The 27,903-nt window shown below is 36.4% G+C and overlaps 2 protein-coding genes across 3 annotated transcripts in view; one reads left to right on the forward strand and one right to left on the reverse strand.

Moving 5' to 3' along the window:
* The window catches only part of LOC149791830 (uncharacterized), a 65,010-nt gene extending 53,549 nt beyond the window's left edge, over positions 1-11,461 (reverse strand). For both annotated transcript variants that reach the window (XM_089970340.1, XM_089970339.1), the window contains exons 1-3: positions 11,374-11,461; positions 6,532-6,652; positions 1,519-1,591 (exon numbers count right to left, since the gene is read on the reverse strand). In XM_089970340.1, the coding sequence (XP_089826466.1) occupies positions 1,519-1,591; positions 6,532-6,652; positions 11,374-11,437 (258 nt within the window). In that variant the 5' untranslated portion in view covers positions 11,438-11,461. The remainder of the gene's footprint in view (positions 1-1,518; positions 1,592-6,531; positions 6,653-11,373) is intronic.
* Positions 11,462-14,279: 2,818 nt separating this feature from the next.
* On the forward strand, positions 14,280-22,642 carry LOC149791831 (gamma-glutamylaminecyclotransferase-like). The gene is made up of 2 exons (XM_089969276.1): positions 14,280-14,647; positions 22,253-22,642. The coding sequence occupies exons 1-2, from the start codon at positions 14,447-14,449 to the stop codon at positions 22,565-22,567; spliced, it is 516 nt and encodes a 171-aa protein (XP_089825402.1). The 5' UTR covers positions 14,280-14,446; the 3' UTR covers positions 22,568-22,642.
* Positions 22,643-27,903: the final 5,261 nt, after the last annotated feature.

Raw genomic sequence — 27,903 nt, forward strand, 5'->3', positions numbered from 1 at the left:
CCCAACTTGTGCCAATGAAATGCTGATTTTTGTGGTAATTTCTGACAACTTGTGCCAATGAAATGATGATTTTCTGAGGTCATTTCTGACAACTTGTGCCAATGAAATGCCAATTTCTGTGGTAATTTCTGACTCAACTTGTGCCAATGAAATGCCTATTTCTGTGGTAATTTCTGATTCAACTTGCACCAATGAAATGATGATTTCTGTGGCAATTTCTGACTCAACTCGAGCCAGCAAAATGCTCAATTTTGTGGCAATTTCTGACAACTTGTGCCAATGAAATGCCGATTTCTGTGGTAATTTCTTACTCAACTTGTGCCAGTGAAATGCTGACTCAACTTGTGCCAACGAAATGCTGATTTCTGTGGTAATTTCTGACCCAACTTGTGCCAACGAAATGATGATTTTCTGAGGTAATTTCTGACAACTTGTGCCAATGAAATGCCAATTTCTGTGGTAATTTCTGACTCAACTTGTGCCAATGAAATGATGATTTTCTGAGGTAATTTCTGACAACTTGTGCCAATGAAATGATGATTTTCTGAGTAATTTCTGACAACTCGTGCCAATGAAATGCCAATTTCTGTGGTAATTTCTGATTCAACTTGCACCAATGAAATGATGATTTCTGTGGTAATTTTTGACTCGACTTGAGCCAGCATAATGCTCAATTTTGTGGCAATTTCTGACAACTTGTGCCAATGAAATGCCGATTTCTGTGGTAATTTCTGACTCAACTTGTGAGAACGAAATGCTGATTTCTGTGGTAATTTCTGACTCAACTTGTGCCAGTGAAATGCACAATTTTGTGGCAATTTCTGACTTAACTTGTGCCAGTGAAATGCCGATTTCTTTGGTAATTTCTGACTCAACTTGCACCAGTGAAATAAAGATTTTCAAGGTAAGTTCTGATTCAACTTGTGCCAATGAAATGCTGATTTCTGTGGTAATTTCTGATTCAACTTGTGCCAGTGAAATGCAAACTTTTGTGGTAATTTCTAAATGATCAATTTTGTGGCAATTTCTGACTCAACTTGTGCCAATGAAATGCTCAATTCTGTGGCAATTTCTGACTCAACTTGTGCCAAATAAATGCTGATTTCTGTGGTAATTTCTGACTCAACTTGTGTCAGTGAAATGCTGAATTTTGTGGCAATTTCTGACTCAACTTGTGCCAGTGAAATGCACAATTTTGTGGTAATTTCTGACTCAACTTGTGCCAATGAAATGCTCAATTTTGTGGCAATTTATGACTCAACTTGTGCCAGTGAAATGCTGAATTTTGTGGTAATATGATGAAGATGATATGAATAGCATCTGTCTTCTAAGGTCAAAGAACGAGAGTGTCTGATTACTGATGGCCTATCAATCTGTGTCTATATGTCTGTGTATCAATATATATCTATCGATCAATCTATTTATCTATGTACGAGTCCTATACATTCACCACTTGACTGGGTGGGAGTAGGGGGATGTAGGCATCGATTAACCTTACCTTGTTCAAAAGTAACATACCTTCTTTAATTCTTCAACATAGTTCAACATGGCCTCCTCTCTTGGCATATTTCCCATCTTGTGCCATGCTTCCCTGTAAAATAAAATCAGTACCTGCAAATCATTTCTATTTCATTACCATTTAACATTAGATGGAGGATGGCTGGTGCCTGTGGAAAGGTCTCTGTACCAAGAGTCCCTACTTCTGCGACCTATTAGATTCATGTCCTGGACCAACAGTGGTCTACATCGGAATCATGTACAATCTTCAATAAAATGGAGTTGAAGTTTTGTGACAAATGTGCCCAGACATGTTTGAAATCTTTGTGAGAGTTCTGTGACCATCTGTGGTTATGGTACTTGTTCTGGAATCAAGTTTAAAAGCCTGCATGTTATATGTCAGCAAGAATTCTCTCAAATGTCTACCAGAAGGGAACCTGGCCAGGTCATTCAACCAAAATTGATTGTAAAATGCTTGTAGTTTTAGCTAATGGGTTAGCCTATGATAGATTGGAAGAGTATATACTTTGTTTGTCAATCTCATATATAAAGCTCTTTCACTATATTCTTCAGCTCGGCCAATGTGGGTGTGTGAGAAAGCCTGCCAGTAGCTTCTTGTGGGTCAGTGATTCTTTCGAGGTTTTTACCTGGTTCTTCCTCCACCATTTATACTGGCCACAATGTATAGCTAATCATGTACTGAAAAATGGTGTTAAACTCTACAATAACAACAACTATATTCTTCAGACTTGTTGAGCAATACAAATACCACAAGCTCTGATACAAAATACTGATGGTTTATCCAAGTCAAGGAATTCTGGCACATGGAAAGGAAAATGTAGTTATAAGTTGCATGCTTGCAACTACTGAGTGAAGTTTCAAAATAACTAAAGTTAAGAAAGTTTTAAACTCACGCTTTGTGCTCACAAAGTTTAAAGTTTATACAGAGAGTCTGGCCCTATTAGCTATGACTTACCAGACAGACACATTAACTTTAAGCTTCACACTAACCCAAGCTATGCAAGTAAACTTTCCCTATCTACTGGGTCATTTTCCACATGTACCAGACAGTAACCTTATTTCACAAAAAAGTTGTTGTTAAAAGAAAAAAAACCCCATTAATTTCATTGTTTAAGTATAAGACAATCTAATTAAAATTAAGAACTACTTATCAATGAGTATATCTGACTGGCAACAATATTTTGTTGATCTTTTGATTAACCAAACAAATTGCAATTTCATGGTACCTAAAATTAAAAACATCTTCTATAATAATAAACTTCCCAAAGAAAATGTACTGCTTTATCTGAAAGGTATTAAAAATAAGTTGTCATGGAATTGTATAAATCCCTTCATTTATAAAATACATGTACTCGGGTTTCGTTTTTTTAATTACAACGATACCCAAGGGTGATTTATGTATATTGTACAATATTCTGAAAGAGTGAGTTTGGTTCATTCTATGCCACACATGCGATGTGCTTTCAATGGGAAAAAACCGAATACTTCCAGCACACAGATGATGTACGACTGCATCGTCTGTGTATAAATGCCTCACCGTAAGATTAAATCTTCACATTACGGAACGTCTTGTCTGTGAGCAGTCTACTTAGGGATTTGCACATCTTCAGCTGTAGAGGTATGTGAATTATTTATTAATTTCTTGTGTATACTAACACATTTATTTTTGTATATTTTCTATGTAGTTTTGGCTTACATACTATAATGCAAGTATTTTCTATTCTTGTTTGTGACTTAGCAAGAGATTTATATTAGCAATATAAAGTTGCATTTTTAAGAAACATTTAATACCATAGGAATCTTACTGGACACGGGTCGGTTCACTTCTGAACAAGTTTATTGTTTTGTAATTATTGTGCCGATAGTGTAATCTGTATAGCTTACCATATATTACATCATTAAGTTTTATCGTATATGCTCATGTCATGCATAGTACACGGTGTTAAATGTATTTTCAGCTGATCAGAGTCGACATCATACCAGCTACAGAGCTAACCAGAGAAGCTGACCATAGCAGCTGTAAAGCTGAACCAAAGCAGCTGTAAGGCTGAGTGAAGAGTGTTGCTGGTCGAGTAACAGATGATTGGGCGTTGCTGACCGATTGGTGGGCGCTGACTGCTTGACTGACCAAGGAATTGAATGGTGGTCGGTGACTACCTGGAATACTGACTGCTTGATTGACCAGTGTGACTGGTAGCCAAGTGTGCTGGTGTCGGAGCATGTAACTCTATACATGTAATCTTTCAGCCATGGGCTAATTTTGGAGTTTGTAATACCCAGTGTTTTGGGTTTGTAAAGATATTCTGTATAATATCTGCCCCTTTGTTTTCATCATTTTACTATTTGACTGAAACATATCATTCCTTTTGTCATATGAAATTACTGTGAATCATTCACCTTTGTCCTTGTATGGTGTAAGGTCATTTATTTGTATTTTCATTTGTTGCATTATTAGGTTCATGTGGATTATGTTAATTTGTCCAATATTTGGATCTTATACACATATGTATTAATCATAATTCTTTTCTCATTCATCATTAAATATTGTATTTGTATCACCATCAAAAGTGTTCTGTTATAAATCAGAAATCCAACTCAGTTATCTTGTTACATAAGTGGACACTGAATTGCAAAGATCAGTAGAATGTGAACTTGTCTCGATACCTATTTACTCTCCATTATACCAGAGATCTAGATTCTAATCAGATTATTTAGTCTTGTAACATTTTTATAACCTAAAGTTTGTACCTACATGTCCACCTACTGAAACCTACCTCATGTATCTCTTTTTTAATATTACAGTTTGTTGTTGTTGTTGTTGTTGTTGTAAGGTTTAATGACATTTTTCAGCCAGTATTAATGGTGAGGTAAGCTTTCTCACATACCCACATTGGCCGAATCCGAGACTCAAACCTACGCAGAGAGAGGTGAGATGGCAGTGATCCGTAACGGAGAGCGCTTTAGACCACTCGGCCACTCGGGACCACATTATTACAGGTACAAATATTATCTTTAGATTCAAATAATATTACTGAGTCCTGTAACATTTTTATAGCCTAAAGTTTGTACCTACATGTCAACCTTCTGAAACTTATCTCATGTATCTCTTTTTTAATATTACAGGTACAACTATTATCTTTAGATTCTAATCAGATTACTGAGTCTTGTAACATTTTTATGGCCTAAAGTTTGTACCTATATATGTCCATCTACTGAAACCTACCTCATGTATCTCTTTTTTAAAAGTACAGATACAAATATTATCTCATGAGAGAAAGAATATAATGATATTGTTCCTCACATAATCCAAAGGCCCTAATTCTATTTAACTTGGTTCAATAGCCAGCTATTGTTCTTCTGTTACTAATCTAGTACAACATACAGGTAAATAATTTATAGTCTTAATTTTACTTGTAGGTCTAAATGTACTTATGACTTATTTCTTATTTTCAGATGGAATGTGAATATTATGTCCCTTCCACCATACTGATTTTTTCTTTTAAAATAAGTAATTCCTGATAAAGTGATCCCATTCAGATTTATTCCCCTTGAATAATCTTCTAATAAAAAAGGGTATGTGTGTGATTGTTTTGGATATGTAACATAGTTTTAACAATATTTCAGTCATATCGCTATCATGTATGCAGTGTGGCAGTTTATACTGATGTTAAATAAGTGCCTTCAAAATGAAACTTTTAAAATTTATTTAACAAAGGCACTCACAAATTTCCAAATTTTGACATTAGCATTTTTTGCTTGGCAAATTATATTTGTTGATGGGTAAGTGCAATTTTTGTTTTACTGGGCCAGTGGGAATGTGGGAAAAACAAAATATTTCCAGCCCTGCAAAGGTTGTAAGATAAAGACATGTAGCATGATGTCCCACCTAGTCAAATTATCCTAGCACCATGCTGACCAGCCCTATCTGGTATGATGTTGTTGTTGTTTTAGGGTTTAACACCATTTTTCAGCACAAGACTGGCTATAAATGGCGGCCAAAACAGCTGGTGGAGGAAGAACCCTGGGAAACCCTGGGAAGAACCACTGACCCATGAGAAGCTTCTGGCAAGCTTTCTCATGTACCCACTTTAGCCGAGTCTGAGACTCAAATACATGAAGACAGAGGAGAGATGGCATTGATCAGGAATGGTGAGTGCTTTAGACCACTCGGCCACTCGGGCCACCCTAACTGGTATGAGGAATTTTTCATAATGGTTTAACTTTTCTTTCATTCGTGTTTCCCAATGATAATATATTAAAAAAATTAGGCCTTCTACATCTTTTGAAATCAACAATAACATGAAATAACTTTTTTGATGCATGTTTTAGGTTACCATTGAAGATTAATACTCGGGTATTTGTATGGATCTACTTTATTTTACCAATGTGAAATACATAAATATATAAATGCACTGTCATGTGTGACCACCTGCAGAATACAAACTGGTCATCTTGCACAAACCTATTATGAGGAGACCTGTCTTGAGAAACCCAGTTTTGTTGACAGAAGGGCTGGTTTCTAAAGATTGGTGTTACCATATCATGTTGATTTTACTATATCCTAATAAGATCATTTTTTGAATATAAGGGAAAATTAATATGTGCAGTCTCTAGCTCATAATCAAAGTCATCAAAAAAACATTGACAATATAAACCAATTTATCCAGTTGCAAAAAAAGAGATGACAATTATAGTCTTAGATAATCAGATGAAAAATATAGTCTCAACCAATCAGATGCAACATTATCTCATTAATATGTGCAGACATCGCTTATTTTGGAACCCACCTTCAACAATTATAACATTAGCTTAAAGTGGACAAGAAAAAACACAATTTTTTAAAACAAAATAAATCTATTAACCCCATGAACAATTTCCTGTAATTTATTCTAAAAAAATTTACATTTTCATACTGGTTTGAATTTTAGCATTTGACAAAGTGTCTTGTCACCTTGGTGCCATACATATAAAGAAAAAATAAAAAAAAACTGCATTATTGTATTGCTTATCTACCACTTGGCTTTCCTGACAACATCCCAGAATCCTGGTTTTGGCATGGTACATGGCCCTTCAGTTGCTTGCTTGTAATAGCCATAAAATGACAACATCATCTCATGGGAGGGCTGAAAAGGACCTATAAAATAAATAATGATAATAATAATAATAATAATAATAATAATTAAAACAACAAGAAATGCCACTCAAAAAGTATGATATAATAACAAGATGAAAGATTATGAATGATAACCTTCTTTTCTGCTGAAGCTATCCACAATCTTGTGTCACATTAGAGGTCAGCAGATCTGGATATATATAGTTTGTTAGGAATAATCAGTAGAACTTTGATCTTGATCTCCAGGCATATTATGGAACAAATAATCAGGATTTATGTTGCTTGCAGTCAGTTTCAATTTATAATCATGAGTAATGTGTATACAGTTGACCAACCATGTTTCACTGTACCATTTGCTGTGTACATACAGAACTCATCCAATGAATCCACAGAAAATTCAACTTTTTAATTTAATTCACCAGCATGAATCAAAAGCAAAGTGTATAACACAGAAGCACAATGCTACTCACTGTCAAGATTACATTACACCATTATACCAAATCTAAAAAATTAGTTACAAGTTTTGTTATGCTCAAAGCAAATTGACTACATAATTTTGTGTGCTAATTCAAATTTCAAGGGAGCAGGGAATTCATTATCTTTGGTATGGGGGTCATGTTAGTGTGTCTTGAAAAAAACACCAGAACACTGTAATGAGATAGGGTTACTCTTGGGAATACTAAAAGAAAATTATGACTCAATAGTGATTCATATTTTCCCTATATCCCAATATAAAGTTTTCAATTTAGTTAATAATATAAGAATAACCAATAAGGCATTAGGGCATAACCGACTTTTGATCCGGAAATCGGATTCCACCGGATAGTATGAACTTCCGATTAATCGGAGTCGGACAAGGCAGGAACGACCGATTCGGATAATAAAAATAATAAAGTTGAATTTCTATAGCACCGTGTCTAACACTGCGTGTCATTCGATAGTGCGTTAATAAAGTTAAATAAAAAGTCAGAAAAGTCCAATATGGTCAACACAACGGGGTGAAACGATAATACTTGAGTTAGACCGAAAGATTTAAATTTATTAAAATATATAATACAGTCCTACCCGTTTATGTCAACATCCTCAATAATGAAGGCATAATATTGAATACATTGACACATGCTAATGAGGTATTAAAAGAAAATGATTCTTACAATCGTAAATATAAATAAAGTTAATAAGGAAACTTTCACAGCACAATAAACGTGTTTCAATCACCGATCACTTTGGAAAATGCAAGAATCGATCAGATTTCATTGCTTTTATTTAAGTCGCCGCAAGAGGCCAACTTTATAGGACCAAACAAAAGCCTGTTTTATTTTTATTTGACCGCGACATTAAAGCATGGCGGCAAGATCAACTAATTGTTGAATAAAGTACAGGATGGAACTGGCCGCTTGCCGACATAAATGATTAAGGCGGGAAAATTAAAGCCTGGCGGCAAGATCAACTAATTGTTGAACAAAGAATGGGTCGGAACTGGCAGCTGGTCGACATAAATGATTAGGCGGCAAAACGTGTGTAACACGGTTTAAAAAGTTAATTTGAAAAACCTTTTAATTTAGCATTTCCGATTAATTGAATCGTATCCGGAATCGGAAAAATTTCATGCCCAAAAACCGGAATCGGAAATCAGTAGAAAAATGCTAATCGGTTATGCCCTATAAGGCATTTATCCATACTTCAAGATTAGATCACAACTAACATCTGAATCTTCAATGCATTCAATGATTTCCAATCCAAAGCTGGTCAGTCGCATTTAGGTTACAAACTTTTTGAGTAAATTAACACTATTATTTAAAGTTAAGTATTCATTTTCACTTTGATGTCAATTTATCAACAGAAATCATATTTAGTTCAAACAGTGATGAAAAAGTTCTATACAATTTTTTTATACTTCCATTGTGTTCTATTTTTCCATTGTTTATTTTAGTCATACCCTTATTTCATACACTTGGCAGCCCATACTGAAACTTTCTCAAATTCAAGTCGGATTGTTTTAGTAAGACTGTATTTTGGTGTTTTTTTCTCTGAAAGAATAAAGTTCTGACACAAGAGCAGTGTATCCCCCAGGGGTGTAAAATTGAGGGTACAAAAAACCCCTAGGTGTCAAAACTGGGAGTCAAATAAAAAATGTGGGGGTCAAAAATGTACTGACAAATTTTCATGTGACTCGTACTTTTTCAGCTTGAAATAGGATATTGCAACTTGCACAACATACTCTCTCTCTCTTTCTCTAAACATACAAATACACCAACATGCACAGTTAACAAGCAAATGCATTGTCCATTCAAAGAATAATTTTATTAGTTCATTTTTCTTTTAAAGCCGTACTTTTAACAGTCTCCTCAACAATGTTATAGCCCAACACAATACATATAAGCCAATACAAAAAGCTAAATAAATCTTTTTAACCAAATGGGAGTTAATTTACAGCCTTTCATCAAATGTGTACTATCATAGGTTTCATTGTACTTCGTCCTAGAACACATTTATCCAAATATCAAGGAGGATACTGATTCATCTTCTTTCTAATAAGTTACACTTGAACTTTAAGATCTTTCTTTTATTGCAGTAAAAGTTAAAATCCAACAAAATCTGCAACGACCCGCTGACTTTGTAATCCAAATAACGCATTTGTCTCTGCAAGTTTACTGATCTCTTTGTTGTGAAATAATGTCTTAGCTTATAATGTGTTCTCCAGATATCTTATGGCAAATGAGGGCCTATTTTTAAAAATTTTAAAATCCTGTCACGAAAGGATTATTCACTTTTGCAGTCTTTGCAATCACGCGATCAGAAGTCACACCAGTAATCATAATGAATATTTTGGTCAAGGGAATAATTTTCTCCATTTTTCATTAAAGTTAGATCCACGGTTACTCTTTTGTGTTCTGCTTCTTTCACTTTCTTCGCTAATGTTTTTTAGTGCATGACGTTTTAATCTGGAGATCACTTTCTAATGCAACCAGCCTTGATGTTAAATATCTAGAACAGCTTGCTGAACTCGATGGAAATCGCGAGAAGCTCGCGAGATTAGGGGAAGCTACTCCGTCATAACATTGCCTATGCTAGTCTGGTTCATTTTTTTATATGTTCCCTGCGTTGCACTTTGCTATACGAATAGAGGAGCGCAAGGCAGGGGGAAAAACAAAGCGGGCACCAGTCAATGCCTATACGCAAAGTATATACGATTCCATCCATCGTCCAATGCATTGGGTATTAAATAAATCATGATCATATTATGAAAATCCTTTGCGTCAAAAAAACACACAGTAACAAAATGTGTGCGTCAATTTTCTCCAGTGTGTGTCCCTGACGCACGAATGTGCGTAAAGGGAAACACTGCACAAGAGGGTGCATTATTAACCCTTTACCTCATAGAGAACTATATATAGAACACCTGTTACCTGTTCAACTCCATACGCATAAGCCTGCCTGTTAACTGTTAAGCAGTGCAGTGTATGTTACATTTAACAGCAATTTTAACCATTTTACATTTTTGGTACACTTCTATTATGTGTGGAAAAATTTAAAAGTAAAGTTTGATTGCTATATCTGTGTAAATATTTTTCATGGATGAATTTTTTATGTGCTTTAAAATCTTGAGAGAACTCATTCACCGTCAAGTCAGTGAGACCGCGTGACCAACCTTTGCTATGATGTCTGTTTTGACCTTAGCTACCGCAAGATGACTGAAGTTAAAATCTATTACCTAACTGGAGTTCTGTTTCTCAGGAAATTTTGATTACTGATAAAGTTGCTATGCCTATATCAGGTAAATACTGGTATGTTTACACTAAATGTACTTTGTCCACCATGACAGAAAACATGGAGATTCTCATGGTAACTTGTTTCCAAATGCAGCTTGCTGAGTAAATACACAATTAAAATATAAAAATTGTACAAAACTTTTTCATCACTATTTGAACCAAATATGTTTCTGATAATAAACTGACATCAAAACATAAAATATGAATAATTACCTTTAATAATAGTGGAAATTTACTTTAAAAAGAGGCAACATTCTTGAAAATCGGACGTTTCAGAGCAATTAACTTCAGTTTGGTACAATGCAGAAAAGTTAATGATGGCTTGATGAATAGAAAAATATCTCAGGCGTAAAACATGACAAAGAGTATGGTCGTGTGCCTTTAAAGACGGAAAAGGCAGAAGGAAATAGAGGGTCATGGGTGGAACCAAGTATTTAGAAGTTACGTACCTTCTCTCTTATATAGTACGATAGAGAGGGTCCTATGTCAGAACAGGTCATGCGGGTAATCTAAGATACTTTTGTCTATGGTATTTTTGTCACTCTGTATGATTTTTTCTTTCAGATTACTGTTGGAGTTTTGTTTCTTCTCAACATCAAGCTCGCGTCGAGCACCTATCTATCTATAAATACGTTGACACAGTCACACTTGACTATCAGGTTAAACGTTGAACATTGTAGGACTACATAAATAGGATATTTCTAATTTCTCCCCTCAGAAATCTGTAAAAGAGTTTTTTTTCCTTCAAACTATTCGAGAGCCTGAAATGGGGGAGAGGTAGAATACCTGCTCCACCCCGACTTCGTGATATGAAATAGTCCCTAAAACACGCTTCCAAAAACATCACATTCACAGCAGTTACCCTATCTTAAAGAAATGATCTCTGTCGAACTAAGGTTAAACATCCCGCTAAATATACAATCTTTGCATTCGTGAAAATTTCAAATACACAAACTTGACATTATATACCATTTTTAGGTAAACTGGTTATCACCGATACTGCAGCATCAAATTTTTCTTTTGGCGACGCCATTTTGTCCGTTAATGGTCATGTGACTACTAATATCAACTGCGTGAGCAAGGCGAGTCCAGAAGTCATGCAGGGTCAGAAAATAGGTAATACTTTGTATTTGAATACGTGGTGGTGACAGAAAATATACCCAACGCAAAATGTATTATTCAAGCACAAACCCCAAACCACCTCCCCACCCCCACTTATATCAACAGCGCGAGCAAGGTGCGAGTCCAGAAGTCATGCAGGGTCAGAAAATAGGTAATACTTTGTATCTGAATACGTGGTGGTGACAGAAAATATACCCAACGCAAAATGTATTATTCAAGCACAAACCCCAAACCACCTCCCCACCCCCACTTATATCAACAGCGCGAGCAAGGTGCGAGTCCAGAAGTCATGCAGGGTCAGAAAATAGGTGATACAGTGTACTTGAATTTGGGGTGGTGACAGAAAAGATACCCAACGCAAATTGCATTATTCACAAACCATCCAACTAACCAACCAACCAACCAACCCCCCAACCCCCCAACCCCCCCCCCCATCACACACACACACACAGTCATCGAGGAGCAAAAGTAATTTGACATTTGACAAACAAGAGATTTAAAAAAAAAAAAATTCAGTTTACAGGTAGAGAGTCGACTGTCAAGATTATATCACCAAAAATGTTTACATAGATAAACATTTATTAGAACCGATATGGCAAGTGATACACATTAGATATATAGACAAAGAAAAACGTATAATGTTAATATCGTAATTATTCCCACTAATTACAAATATAAGTTGGTATAGTCACTTTTTGTAATCGTGTATCAACTATGTTATCCATCAAAATGTTTCTCTCAATTTTAACCAGTTAAAAACCATAGAAAATAAATATTATAACCATTTCCATTATTTAAAATATTCATTCACTTTACTTTAAAATGGTCATAAAGTTGCCTGCACGACAGAAGAACACTCAAGCACTCCTCCATCGATCCGTCGTTTCTCGTCGATAAACCACGCACTTGGATATCCATCTAGGTTGAATATTGAAAATTTTGTAACTACGCTGAATTTTTGTTGTTGTTGTTGTTGTTGTTGTTCATCAGTTAATACAAGTTATACCTTTATAAAACAAAAATTGTTCGATTTGGGTCGGGAAAAATATTTATTATTTAGCGAAAATTACATTTTCAAGCACTATTTCTGAACGGGTTCTTTATCAAACATAAACGCGCGCGCGCGCGTGTGTGTGTGTGTGTGTGTGTGTGTGTGCCATTGTTGTGTTTTTTTTATTAAATATTATTTACCCACTTAATGGATTACAGCAACTGCCTAAGCTATATGTTTAATTGCCGCAGTTTCAATTAAAGTATTATGTCTTGCAATTTGCAATGTCATTATTCGTTCTCAATTTTCTCCAAACAACATTGCAAAGTTTACAAATACAAAAGTAATGCGAAGTTTTTCTTTGCACTAAGTTGTGTCTGTAAACTTTGTAACCAACATGTCTGTCTTATATATGCACACACACACACACACACACGCACACACACACGTGGAAGTTTCATCACTCTTTTATATACTGCCTTCTTAAGGTGTTTCTCTTCACAGGGACTCGTATGGTTGCTTACAATTGACCTGTCATATACATGTACTATATACTAACTTCAAAAGAGGTCACTCATCTCCTTTCTCGTGCATATTAAGCGGGCGCGATCACCGATATGTAGAGCAGTAGCGTTGGAAAATGGTCTGGCATTCCTTAAAGGTATGATAGTAAGAAAAACTTTGGATACGCATACAAAGTCGAAGGCCTGAGCTAAACATCAGTACCAAATTTATTACGCTACTGCTCGACATGGCTGTGATCGCGCTCGCTTGATATATAAGAACAACACGCTGAATGGAATACTACCTTCTCATTGGCCAACTGAAAATAAGTTATAAATAAACGCAAGACGTCATTTTCTTTTAACCAATGAGATGACAGTATTCCATTCAGCGGGATCTCACTTGCATATTAAGTGGGCGCGATAATGACCATGTCGTGCAGTAGCGTGGGAAAATGGTCTGGCATTCCTTAAAGGTATGATAGTAAGCCAAACTTTGGATATGCATACAAAGTCGAATGCCTGAGCTAAACATCGGTACCAAATTTATTACGCTACGCGAAATGTAGCTTGAAATAATAGCGTTTATTTTTAAATGGGTCCCTCGAGATAGGAAAGAAGTGTCATCTCTTGTAGGTATTATATAGTACATGTATGACAGGTTAATTGTGAGTAACGATACGAGCCCCTGTGTTGCTCTTGATGGTCCTACCGATACGTAGTTGATACACATTAAGATTTAAGGTGGGGAGGGGGAAGCAAGCTGGGATGGGTCACAATTTTGAAATCTCTGTTCGCATCTTAATTCTTTAAAATTAATATTCAAAAGCTTACATCTTTTGTCTAAAGTACAGGATAAATTCAACAACGACTGATGTACGGGTATGAACCGGAAGGTGGGAATATGCATAATAATTCGAGTTTTTGACATATTTTAGGAGTAGTGTTAAGGCAGTGCACTTTCTAGCGACAACGGTCAACGCTTCCTATGGGTGTACTCATCTATTGGATGAAGTTGAATATTTGTCACGTGTCAATCGCTAATTATATTTTCGACGCGTCCATCTTGGGGAAGAGTGTAACAGAAACCCACTAACATTGGACTTGATTGTAGGTTAATATCAGCACAGTTGTGTACATGTGTATATTAACGTGTTAATTACAATTCAACCACTGTCGTGGATTGTATCGATTGAACACATTAAATACTGCTTAAAATATTTCAGTGTACTATATAACTCGTCCACATTGTATAACACTATAACATATATACCACAAGCACCTTGTCTGGTCAACGTGTTATGGAAATATAGATGTGTACATGGGGGAAGTCTCGTATTTTCAGCGCAAGGTACTCAAGCATATATACACAACCCTACGTACTAGGTTATTCGAGACTTTCCGATCTTTTCCTATTTGAAACAAAATGACAGGTACCCTTGTGTTTGTGTACGGTACTTTGAAAAGGGGACAACCAAACCACTTTTACCTTGACGAAAGATCGGGAAGGGCCAAAAAGGGAATCAGCAAGTTCGTGGGAAAGGCTCAGACCTTCGACAAATATCCTCTCGTCGTTGCTACACGTTTTAATGTACCTTTTCTCTTAGCAGCGCGAGGAGTGGGGAAGGTACAGTAATGAGTCTCTCTCTCTCTCTCTCTCTTGTTTACACCGCTTCCGCCCTTGTACTGATAAGCAACAAAAGACTAACAGTGGGGGTGTTTGTGTTTATGTGTGTGATGATTTTTAAGGTAGCTTTAACAATTTCTGGTCATATCGCTACGATGTGTGCATTGTGCCAGTTTATAGTGATGTCTAGCACTGGGGCATCATGCCGCAGACTAGCTACGATGTCGTAGCCTCAGCTTGATTTTGTTGTGGTGGAGGTTACGAACTGATCCGATATCATGTAATGGAGCAACAACAAAAATCATCACTAAAGTCAGAAAAACAGTGTAGAAATCTACTACATAAGTATAATCATGTTGTGAAAGAAGTTTGGCTTATTTTTAATTTATTAAGCCCTTACACGATAAAATAAATTGACATGGTTACACCAACCTCACCATGTCCGCCATGACAGATAACGCGAGACTCAGACACCTTTTCTACGTAAGGCTTGCCAGACCATATCTGGATATTCTACGCTATGTTATTATCAATCACGTGGCGAATAATGGCTTCTTGGTGGAATTTCAAAGTTGCCGATAAATCGTATCTACTTTTAATGCGCAGAATTTCTGACTCAAACCGCGCCAAAATTTTACTACGATTTGTTTACGTTTACAAATAAGGTCTCAATGTCTTTATATGGCACACAAACAAACAAGGCTGAGAACAGAAGTAATCATTATTTGAACTAATATGGCTGACGATATAAACGAAATATCGGATAAAAAAAGGTAAACGAGATTTTACAAGTATTTCTACAATGATTTTGGATACTTCCGGTATTAAATAAGAGGACTACTCAATTTATTGGATTATATGCAAGGAATATGTTCAAATTGTTGATATTAGGCTAAATGAGCGCCGGGTGTGAATCACACCCGGCTTGCTCCATTGACACGTATACGCTCATGTTAGTATCCTGTCCACGAGATAGGAGTAAGGGTACTAATATTAGTACTAGCCGCAGACATGTAGCATGGTGTCCCACTCAGTCACATTATCCTGACACCAGACCGACCAGTCCTAACACTAACCTCTTAATGCTGAGCGCCAAGCGAGGGAGCTGTTAGTACCATTTCTTTAAAGTCTTTGATACGACTCGGCCGGGGTTCAAACCCGCGACCGTGGGGTGTTTGATTTTATTAAGAAGCTTACGGTGAAACACAATTAAATCGGAATGACCTGTATTGTCAGACACAGTAAGGGGTTCGTCGTTGACATAGCTGTTTAATCATATTACTTCATTGATATAATCATTACAGGTATTATTACTGTCCAAATAAGTGTGTGTGTGTGTGTGTGTGTACGGTACACTGAAAAGGGGAAAACCAAACTAGAAAATACTGACGTACCGACAAATAGGTGAATTTGACAGTACGTCATCTGTAACATTTTCTAATCTTTGATCTTTGTTTGATCTTTCTCTCATATATATATATATATATATATATATATATATATATATATATATATATATATATATATATACAACTTTATTAGGTCGTCATGTACATTTATAGCTGTATGTACATTTCTACACATTCCATCATAGTCTAATAACCGATAGCAGTTATGAGACTACACTGAATATGTTGAATGGATCTACTACGCTTCATTTCGAAATATGCTACGTTAATTTTAGTCAACATCTCCGATTCTTTAAAGAGCTAGTTATCTTTACTTCTTGAATTGATTAATACAAATACTTGGGATATGCTGGACATAAAGTGTATAGTGGAAGCTGAAGTTTAAATCTTTGCTTTCTGAATCAGTTGTCAGATTATGAGTTTATATTTCCCTAAGCAAACTATGTAAAATTAAGGGCTAGGATCTTCACGACAAGAGTTTCTATCACACAAATGCTTTCAGATAGACAGGATTTCTCGTGTTTCTATTGCGTCTGACTCTTGGTACAGTCGTCGTCGTTATAGGTGAATTAGGTACTACGTCATCTATAACATTATCTGAAGGTAAAATTCCGGAGCTATTTGATTCACTTGGTGTTGCACTTGTTTGATCATTCTGGCTGTGTGTCGGTACGTCAGTGGTTTCTAGTTCAATTTAAGGTGAAGTCTCCCGGATGCGTACTTTTAGTTTTGCGGGTCGTATGTGCACACGATTCCGTCAATACGCTCTTTCATCCTGACTTTCCACGATGTACGAGTTTACATTTTGTCTTTTCTTGGTTTACCAGTTTCGATTTTTTACCCCCATTATGTTCAAATTATACTGATTCTCCAATATTTAGTGGTGGTAAGGTTCGAGCTCTCTTATCGTACCACTTCTTTATCAAGCGTTTTCGCGATTATCGATAATACTTGGTTCCTTATTCACATCAAGTGTCCACATCACTTGTCGATGTAATCATTGACCGAGTGTTTTTGTCCGAAAAGAAATAAAACATCCGAGTCAGACTAAGTCCATTATCCTGACGTGGAGTGTTTCTAAGGTCCAACAAGTCTTCAAACTGATCTCCACCGTCTATGATTCTCTTCTTCAACACGTTCTTACAGACTTTAATAGCAAAATCATCCTTTTCGTTTGTCTGTAGATGATTTGTAAATGCCCCTTTTTTAATGAATTGTGGAAACTAATTTCCTGTAAACTGGGATCCATTATCAGATTAGCTACGATGTCGTAGCCTCAACTTGATTTGTTGTGGTTGAGGCTACGAACTGATCCCATATCATGTAATGGAGCACAAAAAAAAAAATCATCACTAAGTCAGTAAAAGAAACAGTGTAGATATCTACTATATAAGTATAATCATGCTGTGAAAGAAGTTTGGCTTATTTTGAATTTATTAAGCCCTTACACGATAAAATAAATTGGCATGGTTACACTAACCTCACCGTGTTCGCCATGACAGATAACGCGAGACTCTCGCCGTGAACCCTTTTCTACATAAGGCTTGCCAGACCATATTTGGATATTCTACGCTATGTTATTATCAATCACGTGGCGAATAATGGCTTCTTGGTGGAATTTCAAAGTTGCCGATAAATCGTATTTACTTTTAATGCGCAGAATTTCTGACTCAAACCGCGCCAAATTTTTACTACGATTTGTTTACGTTTCCAAATAAGGCCTCAGTGTCCTTATATGGCACACAAACAAACGAGGCTGAGAACGGAAGTAATCATATTTGAACTAATATGGCGGACGATCTAAACGAAAATATCGGATAAAAAAGGTAAACGAGTTTTTACAAGTATTTCTACAATGATTTTCGATATTTCCGGCATTAAATAAGAGGACTACTCAATTCATTGGATTATATGCAAGGAATATGTTCAAATTGTTATTATTGGGCTAAAAGAGGGCCGGCTGAGAATCACACCCGGCTTGCTCCATTGACACGTATAAGCTCATGTTAGTACCCTGTCCGCGAGGTAGGAGTAAGGGTACTAATATTAGTACTATTATCAGTTATGATCATCATGGTAATTCCAAATCTTGAAAATTGTCTGTTAAGTGCGGTTTCAACTTCACTACTTGTCGTACTTGTTGTCCACTTCTATGAAACCTGAAAAATAGTCGACCACAACGAGATACTGTCTACCTTTGATTTCAAACAAATCCATGTCCACCTTATTCCACTGTAAATCTTCGTCACTTTGCTGTGAAAGCGGCTCCCGTTGGTTTCTAGGTCTGCATTCCTCACATGCTTCACATGATTCAACCCTGTCTTTTATATCTCCTGCCTTATCCCAAAGTATCTTTCTTCTAGCTCGCGTCATCATGCTATCGTAGGCTAAATGAGCACAGTGAAGACGATTTTTCATATCCTTTCTCAATGATTTGGGAATTACAACTGCCTCTCCTTGACAATTATTTGGTACCGCTGAGTATGGCACTTTGTCTCTAGCTTCAGGCCAGCCTTCACTAATGAGTTCCATAAGTAACTGTATATTAGCGTCATCCAAGGTTGCTTTCTTGACTTCACTGTCTCGCATCTTGGAAGTTGGCGAACATAACGTTCAAGATCCTTGGACGTTCAGTTTCTCTGTCGAAAGTTTCTAGATAACCTATTGGAGCATCAGCGACCACATATTTTATTCCTTTCATAAATCTAAATTCGATGTCATTCGAAAGTTTCATCATGATATATTGCTATTGTTTGGGGGGGGGGGGGCGGAGCTTTGTTCAAAGGCTTCTTTAGTATCGCAGCTAACGGTATGTGATCAGTTTGTGTTGTGATCTTTCTTACATATGTATACTGTTGAAATGTTTTAAACCAGAATGCATTGAAAGAGCTTCCTTCTCAATTTGCGTCCACTTTCGGACGGTTTTAGTTCCCTCGACGCAAATTTAGCAGGTCTACCATCTTGAAGTAAGACAGCACCCATTCCATTCTTGCTACTATCTACTTATCGTACGACGTATGCATTCACGTCGAAATGTACCAGCACTGGTGCTTCAGTCAGCCTTTTTCCTAATTTTCTGGAAAGCAACCTCGCATTCTTCAGCCTAATTCCAGACCGAATCGTTACGTTTGAGTTGACGAATCGGTTCCAGTTCATATGCAAGGTTTGGAAGAAATTTTGCCGGATACTGCACGATACTACGTAGCCTCTTCACGTCAGAAATATCCGTTGGTGTGGGAATTTTCCTGCATTGCCATGACCTTTATAATATCCGTTGGTGTGGGAATTTTCCTGCATTGCCATGACCTTTATAATATCCGTTGGTGTGGGAATTTTCCTGCATTGCCATGACCTTTATAATATCCGTTGGTGTGGGAATTTTCCTGCATTGCCATGACCTTTATATTGTTTGCTCTGGCTCTTTAACTAGTGATTTTGTGACCATGGGAAATAATTTCAGTCAATCCTACTTCTTTCTTGGCATCATTTAACATGATATTCCGTTTTATGCATCATTTGTACAAGTTTTGCAATTTTCTCACGTTGTCTAGTCTCGCTTCTTGTTCAGTACTCCCACATCCAGCAACAATTACATCATCCGATATAGTGAAAACACTATCCAAATCTCCGAGTGCTTCAATGAGTTTTTTTTAAAAATATTTCGCTCGAGACCTTTAGTCCAAATGGTAACCTCGCCCATCTGTTACGACCGAATAGTGTAATCGTTGTAGTTAGCTCACTTGATTTCTGATCCAGTCTCACATGCCTGTATGCCTTACGGACATCACGTTTGCTGAAGACTTTTGCATTAGTAAGTTTCAGTAACATGTCCTCAAATATCGGTAGTATCATGTGTTCTCTCATGAGCGCAGTACTTAGTGGCTGTGGATCTATGCAAATACGCAATCGTATCTTATAACAGCCATCTGACTAACCCATTTAGTCGGTTAGGTAACACGTATTAGAAGTTTGCTTTCGACTAATTTATATATTTCTCTATTCACATCTTCTTGAAGTTAGAGTGGCAACTTTCTACACGGCAGTATTTTTGCTGGAATTTCGCTGTCGACTCTAACATTTGCTTCCCTTAGATCACCAAGTTTCTTGGTGTCTACCATAGAAATAAATATGTCGCTGTTAACCGTAATCGACCCCATTTGCTGAATAGTTTTCGATCCTAAGAGATTCATGGAGTCAGTTGGCACAGTACTAGAGAAGCAGTTGTTTCTTCCACAGTGTTCGGGTTAATAGGTTTCAGATCAGCTTCTCCAAGTCGTTTCATGTGTGACTTGTTCCACATTTGTAATGCTAGTTTTGTCGGACTGACTTGTTCTCTACAAACACACTTCTTGCAGATAGAGTCAATGTCGTTTCCGCTGTCTAAATGGAAACGCACTTCACAATTATTGACATTCATTAATGCAGAAATTCTACTTTCCTGACTGGTTTCTATGGTATCAAGCCAGTTTTCACCATCTCTTTGTTCTTCGTGTGTTGTATCAGCACTGACTAAACGGCTTTTCTTGCACTTTTACTTTGAAATGATTTCTCCGTTTGCATACGTCGCATGTTTTACCCCATGCCGGACAATTTTCCTTCTCAAAACTCGTGTTTGTGTCAGCAGAAATGGCATTCCTTAAATGAAATGCTTTTTTTTTTCTCTCACCCGGAACTGAGGAGGACTGTTTATTGCGTAGTTTGACAATCACAGGTTGATTTGTAGTATCTCTTTACCTTTGACTCCGGGTTTGTGATTTATTTCCAGGAGTAATTTTACTCAGTCTGACTGCTAAAGCGGGCTTCCTCGGTTCTTTTATATGCTTATTTGACTGCTCAAAATGTAGGACATATTTGTATGGTTTGTCCAGGTCTAACTTGTCTTTTCTGGGTAAAGGTTCTTGAAGTGTTCCCGTAACTGTGAAAACTATTTTATCCATTATCATTTTTTTCATTCTCGCTGAAATTACATGACGGAGCTCTAGTCCAAAACTCCGTTAGGAAGCTGTCGAAAGGTTATGGGTACATTACATTCCAAAGCATATGTGATTTCAGGACCTCGTCTTTTTGTTGTTGGGGGTGGGGTGGGGTGTTTTTGGGGTACAATACGCCTTAAGTTTTTTTGAGTACCTTGCCGGAGTTGTATTTGTTGCCATCTACATTCCATAAAAATTGGCAATACATATCAAAAGTATTCGGTCCTGCACAATGCAAAATTATGGCTGTTTATACCTCGTCATCTTTATCATTTGCTCCACTTGCAGTCAGGTGAATTTGCAGTTGTCTTTTCCAATGCTTAAAGTTTTCTAAGACGTTACCGTTTGTCACATTTAATATTAGTTTACCTCTAACACTGTAGAATTATCGCTGCGTCCTAAGCTGGTCATCGCTGCCACCATGTTGACCTATCGTCCACTAGTAAGGGCAAGGCCTGCCTTAGGCCGATTGGACTGATTTGGTTCAAAAATCGGACCTCGCGCTCAAAGGTCCCCGCGTGTTAGCAATTTTTAAAATATATCAACAGAGAGAAAGTAATTTTAAGTTCAGTATCATATACAACTTGTTTAAACGTTTATTTCCAAATGCCGTGCTCACTGGAGCGTAAATCCACGGGGCCCCGCGTTTGCTAAGGCCGTTACTGAGTAGTGTACATACCAGCTGCTTCACACGTGTTCGCAGAGAAATGCAACTTTATTTGGTCATCATGTATATTATTACTACACTCTCCAGCATAGTCTAATAACACACATCAGTTATGTGACTACATAATCCGAGTTTGCTCTGACCCTTGCCACCCCATGTTTGATATTTGGACATTTAGTTTCAAAATATGCTACATTTATATATATATATATATATATATATATATATATATATATATATATATATATATATATATATATATATATATATAGTTGATTACATACTTAATGACTTTAGTACTTACTTTCTTGCTTTCTTTCTTTCTTGGTCAGGTTTATAATTAAATACGTTTGAACCTACTAACGTACTTAAATTTTAGCTTACATTTCGTACTTCCAAACCTACTCATGTACTTATTTATATACCTACTTACCTAGAGACTTAGAAATACGTATTTCTTTCTTCTTTTCCCTGTTTACTGACTGACTGACTATTTTTACTTTTTCGTATTTTAAGCGCTTGCGCTATACCTTTATATTTTCCAACATATCTGCAGAACATTATTGGAGAAGTTTATGAGGTTGATGACGAATGCTTTCAAGCCCTTGATGAACTTGAGGACTACCCAAAGCTTTACGGAAGAGAACTTATCAACGTTCGATTATTGGAGCATGATGGGAATGGGGCATCCTGCGATGACACCATTCAGTGCTGGTGTTATTTACTATACAATTTCAGGCCAAATCTTCTAAACTTACCATACCACGAGGAGTACGACGATTCGAAACGACCAGAAGATGCGCGCTATGACGAAATAAGCGCACCGGACGATTCACACTGGAAAGAAGTTCGTACAGATTATGCCGATTAAACGATATGATATTAACCTACAGCATGCAAAACTGATGTTGACAATTTGCGGAGTAAAATAATTTATTTTTGTTTCCTTTGGTATTTGTTTTAACATGCAATATGGAATAAGCTTTTTAAAACTTGGTATTTATAGGTTACTGCATTTGTATGGGAAAATATGAACGAATTTTCGGATGAAATACTGCACGACCTTGGGAGTGCAGTATATCCTTCCGACAAAACGAGTTCATATTTTAGTAACCTTTTTATTATATGCTCATTTTATTTTATTCTACCTAAGGTTTCATGATATAAACACAATACGCTACAAGAAACAACGGAAATGAATGTAAGCCGCATTCCAAAATAAATACACAAGCGCATATTCATCATTACACAAAACAAAAAAAAAATTATTTGTGCGCACATAACTCCGCCCAGATAAATTTGAGCTTAGTCGCGCGCTCGACATAACTTTCGAAAGAAAATGGCGTGTCTAGTTAAAATTGAAATTTAGAGTCATATTGTGAATGAATGTGCATTGCAACAACTTTTCCATTTGATCTGGAATGAATTGATTTTGGTAGTTTTCTCGATTCTAGGAAATTTCGTGATTATTGACTGGATTTGCATGTGACGATTCCACATGAAATACACGAGATTTAATAAGCTAGGGAGAAGCGTGTCGACATCGACAAATGTGTTTCTGTTTCTGTCATTGAATGTTTGAAATCATAATTTGGGGAAAATATGAAGTCTTTCAATTGCAATTATCAAAAAGACGCTATGGAATTTAATGCTTATTTCATTCTGAGTGCAGTAAGGAGGATGCATTTGTACTTATCATCGAAATTACAGCACAATTTCGAAATGTGTAATCCAGATTGAAAACCTATGACATGGCTCATGTAGTTCGGATTTGCAGAATTAAGAAAATACATTTTGAGGAAATTCAGGATGTAAAACTGTAGGTATATTTTATTTTGCCATTCTTATCACCAGTTAAAGAAGAGAGTATATGACTTGTCACTTGGATGTTATTTGTAAGGACCTTATCTTGCGTCTGTTATATATACCGCAGCTAGCCTAAATCCGTAACATTGTATCAACGCGGAATGTGCCAAAGCAGCTGGTATGTGGCAGTCCACGAAACATCTGTTTTACTTCATTCAGAAACAAATTTAAACAACCACAACGTAAAGAGCCTTTTACGCGAGTTTATATGATTTGTGTACAAATCAAAAGTGCCGGCGTCTGCGTCCATTGTTTGTTTACAGTAGAAAGTAGTTCCTTTATGCACGTGAATGCTATACGTGTATTGTCGCGCGAATTCAGTATCGGTTAATACTGATCGATTCTGACAATGTAAAGTTAACTGGGAAAACAGTGAGCATATAATAAATCTCTTTAAAGTAATTTTAAGCTAACACAATTCTTTCCAAAAAAAGTGTTAATATGTGTTTTTGCAAAGGGTAAATTTGTTCATGCTTATTGGAACACTTGTTGTCAAATCTTCATTTTCGGAGCTGCCTAGTTTTCTACTATGTGATTCTCTTCTATTTCAGGGGTAAGCAAATCTTGCTAGTAGTTCCCTATCCCATAATGCCAAAATATAAGTGATCAGCTTAAAATAAAGTACCGGAACTTGTAAAGTTTGCAGTAATCTCTAGCCATTCGGGACGTAACTGCCACTCCACATGTAAGGGAGGCAACTTTCGATAGCACTGTAAACGGCCAATTATTGTTTCACAAAGCTATTTAAATTAAGTAAATGACATTATGTAAGTTATTTGAAAATAAAAAGAAACAGAATGAAATTATAGAAAAAAAAAACAAATTGCACCCAGGTTTGTATAACTTTACTAATCGAATAAAATGGCAAGGAGAAAACCGTATGCTGTGCGTACTTGAATGAAACTGCCGCATCCTCAAATAGTCCAACGTCAGAAATCTATGCATGGTTGTAGGAAAAATACCTCTGTTATTTTAAGGTGCCTGGTGTTACTGCCTAAACAGTGTACATATCCGCCAGTACATAACAAAATATGAAAGTAATTAGCATCATAACTGGATTTGTTGCATTCCCAAAATATAAAATAAATAAAAGCAAACCAAGTATTATTTTTCCTTAGCCATAGTTTTAGAGATACCAAGAGAAAGCATTAAATTAGTTGTGTCATTCCAAAAGTACATGTATGTGACTGCAGTTGAGTATGATGCACTTTTAATTAAGTCTGCGCGCTGATATTTCAAGATAACGGAATTTCCCAAATATTAGATATCCTGTTACTTTCAACAATCAGTAGACAAGAGAATTCCACGCCGGCTGAAAAGGAAATGAAGATTCCTGTTTCAACTATATTACCATACTTACTTGTCATGTCCCCTGACTCGTTTATTTTTTAATGCTTCATTCCTTCTAAACTTAACAATAAATTGCTGATCACTGAGGATTTTTAAAATAAAAATATTTATTTTTTAAACCTACGAAGAGCTCGAGTTGAGCAGCATATAACAACATTAGGGTTTAAGAGAGAGAGAGAGAGTTATTCGTGGACAGCATAATTAACAATCTCGTTTCTTGTACCAGTGCGTTTAATAGACTATTTTGTATTACTCTTAATATCATGGCAACTTCGAGGTCAACCCTACTGATCGACATCGGCATAATTTTATCCTGCAGAAATATCCGAAAAGTTTAACACATGGTCGGCAGGTCGATTTTTTTCCGCATTGTAGTGGGATATTATTTTGAATTCTTAGTTATAACAGAGCATAACGAATGCGGTAAATATACATGTAAAACAGTGTAAAGGAAGAGTGAAAAGATTTGCAGATCTCGACCAGGACTTTCAAAAGGAAATTGTGCGCATGTTTGTGTACGGAACTTTAAAGTCCAGACAATTCAATCCTTTTTGCGTTTGAATAAGCTGCTAAATAACTCAGCAAATGTATAGGCACGGCACAAACAGCGGACTGCTACTCGCGTGTTGTTGCCCCCAAATATAACATTCTGTTACAGATGCAAGAAAATGAAACTGGAAATGTAATAATGTAATAATGTAAAGAACATATTGTTATTCACTTGAAATGACGGTTACATTTTAAGGGAATGCTGTACGCGTAAAGTATTTGGGTGGGTGGGGTGGGGAAGAGAGAAACATAACTTCATAAACCAAAGCCGTCGTTGGTATAAAATTTATATTAATGTCGCTAGAAGGTATGTAAAATACTACCTGTATCTAAGGTCGAATAATAGCTTCTTCATACACCGCAAAGTGGGGATTAATTTTAAACATTTGTTGAATTTTGATGAATCTGATTGCAATGGACTATCTACTAAGGTATTCGTGAATATCACACACACACACACACACACACACACACACACACACAGATATGATGGATATAAGAACCCCGTTTTCTTCCCTTTAAATGAGACCTTAATATGGCTAACATTTAAGCCTTGAGTAGTATCTATAAGGCGGACAGATGTCCAGATACTTCGAGAAAGGGAAGCAAGCCCGTCAAAAGGCTACTGACAGCTGTAATGGGGATCGAATTTCAAAATCAGTTGTGTAGTTGTTCAAACAATCGCACAATCAATTGATCTAATTAAACTCGGTTTGTTGCCTTGGGTGATATACTTACAAAGGAATGGGAAAATGAAGAGGACAGCTTTGGGTAATATATGAACATAAATTTTCCGTACGAAATACGCACCGTACAAAAAATGAAAACTAAGCATCACTCTCGAAAGAGAACAAGTGGCAAAGTCATTTAAGGCATTGGCATTTTATATACTAATAGCTTAATTACTATCAGCATGTCCGCGGTGAAATATATGAAATGGACTCAGACATTTTGGCAAAGGTGGATGGCCTTGAAAATCAGCTTGATCATTACGAGAAACGTCCTCTCTGCGCCGTTGTCGCTAAATAAGCAACTGTGCTCTGGCGATTTACTATTGAATTCTCGGTATTATCCCTACGTAGTCCAGCTCTGAAGACACGTCTGTAAATTAAGAATAAATAGTTCAAACACTTTGCCCCGCTACATTTTTTACTTTAATGACGTGCTAAGGTCATTCTAATAAATGCCTTGATGATAATTTAAACAAAGTAAAATTTTCGTAACAATGTCTTAACACGTCTGTTGTGCAATCTTTAGTTTTGGAGGGGCGTAGATTGACATATTGTCAAGCTCTTCAATTTCTGAGGCAAGTAAATATTTGCATGCAGAACGCTATCCCATGATAGTAAAATAGAAGTGTTTGGTTTTAAGAAAATACTGGAACTTATTAAGTTTGCTAGACGCCACGTTTGACGAAGAAAACCGAGTTAATTCAGGTAGTGATGAGGTCATATCCTGTTGGTGTTATTTCCTAGAAAAATACAGGCCTTATTTACTTGACCTACCATTTATTGAGAATTACGACTGTAATACAGGAGACGAAGCAAAACAATTCGTTCGTCCGAGTGATCGGCCTGCAGATGAGAAGTTTTCACACTGGCACGAAGTTCACACAGATTACTGAAACTCGCAGTCTCAATCAAACCTTTCACTAAATCATGATCATGCTAGTCATGGTGTGTTTTGTGGTCAGGTGAGTCATATCAATGAAACATGAACATGCGAATCATGGTGTGTTTTATGGTCAGGTGAGTCATAACAACGAAACATGATCATGCTAGTCATGGTGTGTTTTATGGTCAGGTGAGTCATATCAACGAAACATGATCATACTAGTCATGGTGAGTTATATGGCCAGGTGAGTCATAACAACGAAACATGATCATGCTAGTCATGGTGTGTTATATGGCCAGAGGAGTCATATGAAAGAAACATGATTTTACTAGTCATGATGCCTGTTGATGGCCATATGAGTCATACCAACGAAACATGATCATGCTAGTCCTGGTGTGCCTTCATGGCCAGATGAGTCATAATAACGAAACATGATCATGCTAGTCATGGTGTGTTATATGGCCAGATGAGTCATATGAAAGAATCATGATTATGCTAGTCATGGTGTGTTTTCATGGCCATATGAGTCATAACAACGAAACATATATCATGCTAGTCATGGTGTGTTTTATGGCCAGGTGAGTCGTATCAATGAAACATAATTTTACTAGTCATGATGCATGTTGATGGCCAGATGAGTCCAAACAACGAAACAATATATATATATATATATATATATATATATATATATATATATATATATATATATATATATATATATATATATATATGATATAACTACATTGTTTTTAAGTTTTGTGTTAAAAAATGTTATTTTTAATTACATAAGTCAAAATAATGTAATTTTGTTTATTAGGAATTTGATAT

The sequence above is a fragment of the Sinohyriopsis cumingii genome, chromosome 9 (genome assembly GCF_028554795.1).
Source record: "Sinohyriopsis cumingii isolate HCF-2022 chromosome 9, ASM2855479v2, whole genome shotgun sequence".
Classification (NCBI taxonomy): Eukaryota; Metazoa; Mollusca; class Bivalvia; order Unionida; family Unionidae; genus Sinohyriopsis; species Sinohyriopsis cumingii.